Source organism: Gastrolobium bilobum, unplaced genomic scaffold, assembly GCF_033153095.1.
Source record: "Gastrolobium bilobum isolate Gb01-03AN ecotype WA unplaced genomic scaffold, APGP_CSIRO_Gbil_v1 utg356, whole genome shotgun sequence".
Lineage (NCBI taxonomy): Eukaryota > Viridiplantae > Streptophyta > Magnoliopsida > Fabales > Fabaceae > Gastrolobium > Gastrolobium bilobum.
In genome coordinates this window covers 551,133-557,189 of record NW_026898613.1, presented here as the reverse complement: position 1 = coordinate 557,189, position 6,057 = coordinate 551,133, and the positions used below count along the sequence as shown (strand labels likewise).

The window sequence follows — 6,057 nt, the reverse complement described above, 5'->3', positions numbered from 1 at the left end:
TGTATCTATCAGGTTATTGCATGCGTGGGACCTATGTTCCCAGTTATCGAAAATACAGTTGTTATGCTATCTGTGAGACTCTGTCACAAATGACTCTTGAGGTCATATCCGGAAGGTCAACGGCCACTAGTGATGGCCAATGATTTTAATTAATAGACTTAGAAGTTAACGTTACGCTAACACAATATATCAGATGAACGCTTTGAAAATGTTTTAGAAATATTTTGGAAAAAGTTTACTCGTATTTTTATAAGACGTGGCATTAATTTTCTTTTAAAATAAAGTCTTCCGCTGTGTATGCTAAATATCATGTATGTTAACAATCGGGGTACTACGGGGTGTTACAGGACACGTGTCGGTGGCCGATATGTTCCGACACACGATCAACTCTCCGACACGCAGTCAACTTTTTTCGTCACGCGGACAACGCTCCGACACGTTCTTTTAGTCTTAATTTAATTTTATTAACTAAATATAAAAAAATTAATTTATAAATCAATTTTTTTCTAGAGTAAATACCCTTTTTAGTCCCTAACAAAAATCACAGTCCCCACTTTAGTCCCTTACAAAAATAAATTAGTCATTTAGTCCCTAACAAATTCAAAGTGGACCCATTTAGTTGAAATCGTGGTCCCTCACAAATTCAAAAAAGACCCATATTAGTCCCTCAAAAAGACTAAAACGGGTCCACCTTGAATTTGTTAGGGACTAACTGACCAATTTATTTTTGTAAGGGACTAAAGTGGGAACCGTGTTTTTTGTTAGGGATCAAAAAGGGTCTTTACTCTTTTTTCTATTATGAAATTTGACATGAAAAATTAACAAAGTACGAAAAACTATTTTTGTTTATATTTATGTTATGAAATTTGAATATTTGATTGGTTATATGACTTATTATGGACTGTTATATGGATTAAATATAAATTATATTATATATATTAAAATTTTTATTTAATATCAAAATGTGTCCCAACGTGTCGAAATATGACATTTTTTAGAATTAACATGTCGGCGTGTTGTGTCGTGCCGTATCCCGTGTCCCGTGTCGGTGCATCATAGTATATACCCACCTCTCATTTCCCACGTATCATGCAATTGTCTATTCTTTTTATAAAATTCCTTTTAATTCTCTTTTTATTTGAATTTTTACATAATAAGTGACACTAACAATGATTTAATCGCCATTGTATACTATAACAAGAGGAGATATTTTGGACCGAATGGTCAAGTTTTTAAAGGAGATACGAAAATGTTTCGCATGAGTCCCCGATGCAATTATAATGACTTGAAGAAGACAATATACAAGAAGTTGAGAATACAACTGGGTCAATCTCTATCTTGGTTGTGGAGATTGTCGAGGAATAAGATGTAACGTTAGTAGTATATGCATATCGAGATCATTCAGACTCCATATTTATTGAACTGTATGGAGAAGTAGACTCCGATGGACAGTCTAGCAGTCAACAATCCCTTCCTTCCATTCTGTCTTGGTCAATCTCTATATTGGTTGTGGAGATTGTCGAGGAATAAGATGTAACGTTAGTAGTAGATGCATATCGAGATCATTCAGACTCCATATTTATTGAACTGTATGGAGAAGTAGACTTCGATGGACAGTCTAGCAGTCAACAATCCCTTCCTTCCATTCACTCCATCGACATTAACAGGAAGCCGCTGGTCAATTTGGAAGATAGGTATGTGTCACCCATACCACCACCCCTACCAATGTCTACAGAAATGCTTATTTCCCATGACATGCATGATTCGACGTGGTGTACTGACAGTTCCGACGAAGAGGCGGATGAAGGTGTTGTTCCAGACAATGACTCATCGGATACCGACGTTGATGGTGATTTCAATTCTTGTCTGTCTACTACAGTGTGTCATTTGATTCCTTCATCGAACATTGTCGGAATGCATGACCCTCCAGTAGTAGGTTAGAAATCGTAATGGTAAAATTTTTTTAACATAATTGTTAACGACACAATTGATCAATTGCTATGCATGTGTGATTATACAGGAGAAGAGAAGTCATTATACGGATATTTAATTGGGCATACCCAAATCACTATCCCAAAAAATAGACCTGCTTCACTAATAAGTTGACTTTATTGTTGTCAAGATTCTTTAATAGTAGTATTCCTAAATTGTTCTCCTTGCATGATGTTTGTCCAACTTATGATGACATAAACAAATTATCTTCTCAAGGTTTGTGCAGGCAATCATGACAAATTTAGTCATCCACACTCTTCTTGTGAAAAAATGAAGAATTTTTTCATTCAACTTTCTTTTAAACTTGTTCAATTCCAGAGGATCAATTAATGTGACATATGAGAATCCCTCGTGTGGAAAAATAAAGGCTTTTCATTCAACTTCCTTTTAACCTTTGTTCGATTTCAGAGGATCCGTTAATGTGAGATATGAGGACGGTCATTATTTATGGTTTATGGATGAGATATTTGTTAAGGGTGGCAAAGCAATATGCACAAATAAAGGGAAGAAGCCAAAAAGAATGTGTGTATACAACTATAACAGAGAGATTAGAGTTTTAAGAATATGTGTATGGGATTTAATCCTTAATTTATAAAAAAGTTTTACCTGAATGAACAAAGTTCATTATCTCCCAAAACCTGTGGAATCCAGAATAAAGCTCAACTAAGATATTAATCCAACCAAGACTCATCTACGATTGACACCTAGAGACCTTGCCTTAGCTAGAGAACAATGTTCCCAAGTCTCAACCTCAGGGAAGGTTAATAGAACCAACCAAATCAGATTGAGCATTTCAAGTTTTCTCAAAGAAAAAATTGGTTGCAATTAGGCTTGAGTCTAAAGACAGATAGATACAAGACAGCATTCCAACACATTTCAACTTTTCAAAGTAAGCATTTCAGTTCCATTTTTCGCACTAAGATCAAGACTACAACGAATTACAATTTGGGGCGGAATCTAATTGTCCACCGTCAATCCAATATAGTGAAGGAACACTAATTGTGCTTTCTATGGGTACAAATCATTTATATTTTCGGGTTATTCAAATTACATATATCCAGTGTGATCATTGAGCAAAAGCTATCCATGAAAAAAGATAGAAATGTCAGCAGAATGCTAAAGTTTTTCTAGCAATATAAAACCATGAACAATTTTGTTTTTCTTAAAATGTTATAACAATAAATTAATAATAAAAAAGTACAAATTGCAATAAGGAATATAGAGAAATTGAATAAGAAAGAAGCATAACGAGATATTATGTATGGAAACTTCCCCATATATATGCTCTGCCTAGTTACCAGATTTTGTGTGTGGAGTATGAGTTTGTGAACAAGCTGAACCCGGACTCTGTAGTACTTGGCATTCATCTCCACCAGTTTCAGATTCAGATTCAAACGCCACCGTTTCTTCAGTTTTCACCTTCTCAACAACATAGAAATGTACATTTCACCATTCTCAGTCTCTCTTTTTGATCGATTTGTATATGCAAAATTTGTAAATTAATTTCAAAAACTGAAAACACCACATGAACTATACACATACCTTCGACGGCGATGGAGCTTCGTTAACTATCTTTTCTTGTTCCTTCTCTCTGAGCGTTCGCATCGGAGAAACTCTCTGTTCCAATCACGAAAGAAAAAAAAAGAAAAATCAACACTGAGAAATCAAAGTTGAAAACGAATCGAACAGAAAAAAAAAAAAGTTGTGGTTGTGCAACATTGTGCTTACCATGCAGCGATACTTGAGTTCCTTCAATCGGAACAACCGATCAACCTGGATCTCGAGGTTCTTCTGAATCTCCGATCTCTGTTCTATGTCCTTCATCATAGCGTCCAGCACCGCCTCCTTCTCCTTAAGCGTTTTCTCTGTCCTTTCTTTGTCCGATCTCAGCCTCTCCAGCTTCTTCTTGATCGCGCTCAGCTCCTCCGCCAGCGACGCCTCCGGCAGCAGTGGTTGCGCCAGAGCCGGAGGAGTCGCAGCGGCGGCGATCGGACGGTTCTCCTTCTCGGAATCGTGTATCGCTGAGATCTCGAAAGTTAGATGGTCGAGCTTGGGTTTGGGCTTAACGGAAGGGTGGATGGGATCGGCGGGAGAGTTCTTCGGCTGAAGCGGCGTCCGGCCAGATCGCGGCAGCAGTTTCGGTGTTCCGGTTGTCGGAGTTTGCATTTGCGTTTGCGTTTTAATCATATTGTGTCGTTTTTGGTTAGTTTGTTATTGTTTTGGGTTTTTGGCTTGGTTGGGGAGCAGAAGGGAAAGAAAAGGAGAGTGGTGGATAAAAGAGGTTGAGATCATGAGGGTAGTTTTGAATTTGAAACCAGACAGGCGCTAACGGCTAGTCAGTGCTGCTCCTTTATTTTTTTTTCTTTTGTTGACTTGGCTAGAGTTTTGTTACAATGATTTTTGCTTTTAAAAAAGCCACATTGGATTCTTGTGCAATTTTTTAAAGATAGATCTTCTCACGTAACTTTGATTAAATTCTATTTAAATTTAACAAATGTTTGTTAACTTTTAGGGGTGTTCGCGGTCTGGATTGGATCGATTTTGAAAGCAAAAATCATCCAATCCAATCTTTTCGGTTTGATCATGTAATCATCCATTCAGTTTGAATTTTTTTTCAAATCCGACCCAATCCAATCCAATTTTTTACGGTTTGGATTGGATCGGTTTTCAATTTTTTGAAAATCCTAAAATTTGTTTCATGATTATTGCGCAAATAACATCTTTTGTATATATTGGCTTTGTAAAAAGAAAAAAATTTGAAATACAAAAGCATCAGTAAACGATAATATAAATTTTTTTGGGCAATAAGATATGAAGTTCTACACAAATGAAATTTTGTTGATGAGATGTGACTAGATTTTTTCTTGAGTTTAGTTAATAGGTCTTGGGTTTAAAAAATTTTGGGCTATGATTGGGGAAAAACCCAAGTAGGTAGAGGAGAATTAATATATTGGATCGGTTTGGATTAGATCGATTTTCATCAACCAATCTGAAAATCGGTCCAATCCAATTAAAATTTGCGATTTTTTTTCGGTTTCGATTTTTGTTTTATTCGGTTATCGATTTTTCGATTCGATCACCGCGATTTGAATCGGTTTGAATTGGTTGATGAACATCCTACTATTTATCTACAACATAAGAGAAGTATTTCCCAAATATAATCTCACTATAAATATTATAACACTAGTTTAATATGCGATGCCATAATATAAATGTATATAAGTAATGAATAAATGATAAAACTTTTAAAAATTTGTATTCATATAAACCGGTTGGTTTACATTAGAAGTTATTTTTTTTTTGGTGAGCAGAAGTTGTTATTTTAATTTAGTTTGATATCATTTTCGTATTCTACTAATTTTAGGTAAAGTTATGGCGAAATATTATTATTAAATATTATCATTTAAGATAACGGCCTGACCTATAAATTTGCAAGTCTTGTGAGAAATAAACTTGTGGTGAAAGAAATATTCATTGTCCTATAAAATAATATATTGTACTGTAATGATATTATTAAATTAAAGTCTTTATGCTTACCAAAAAAAAAAGAGTCTTTATAATTACTAATATAATTATAAATGGAACACATAAAACAAAATAGTATAGTATAATTTTAAATTTTAATTATGATTTCATTTTATATATGGGTGTAGACTAAATTTAAGAATTAAAAGTTATGAGTAATTAACAAACTATTATATTCAAAGAAATGGGGGAAATTATATCATTTAAATCATTTCAAGTAAATTATGAGCGAAATTCTAACTAAATTTAAAATTTGTAAATTAGAGTACATGAAAAATAAGGTTATAAACAAATAAGTGTAAATGTAAAGGAAAAAAATGATTTGTATAGTAGATAATTTGATGTTATAATAAAGAGTTACTAATGAATGACAATTTGAGGGAAAAAATTTGGCATTAATTGATCGTTATTGTCATATAGGTGCATAAAAAGTAAAAAAATTAGTATAATGATGAGGGATTAAAATAGCCTGCATAAAGTTATAGATTCAAACCTAATGAATGACATCTGTCAATATCATTACGCGTTATCTAGGAAAAA

At 34.1% G+C, this 6,057-nt stretch overlaps 1 protein-coding gene across 1 annotated transcript; it reads right to left on the bottom strand.

Annotated features, from left to right (window-relative positions):
* Window positions 1-3,282: 3,282 nt before the first annotated feature.
* Window positions 3,283-4,158, bottom strand: LOC133317620 (uncharacterized). The gene is made up of 3 exons (XM_061519476.1): window positions 3,721-4,158; window positions 3,535-3,609; window positions 3,283-3,411 (listed from the first exon to the last, which is right to left on the bottom strand). Exons 1-3 carry the CDS (start codon window positions 4,156-4,158, stop codon window positions 3,283-3,285), a joined length of 642 nt encoding a protein of 213 aa, XP_061375460.1.
* Between the last annotated feature and the right edge of the window lie 1,899 nt (window positions 4,159-6,057).

Excerpts from the sequence above, each read along its gene's own strand:
- LOC133317620 (XM_061519476.1), bottom strand. The coding sequence starts at position 4,158 with ATGCAAACTCCGACAACCGGAACACCGAAACTGCTGCCGCGATCTGGC. Across the intron at positions 3,610-3,720 it reads AACTCAAGTATCGCTGCATG|AGAGTTTCTCCGATGCGAAC; the intron begins GTAAGCACAATG and ends TGATTGGAACAG. Across the intron at positions 3,412-3,534 it reads AAGCTCCATCGCCGTCGAAG|GTGAAAACTGAAGAAACGGT; the intron begins GTATGTGTATAG and ends GTTGTTGAGAAG.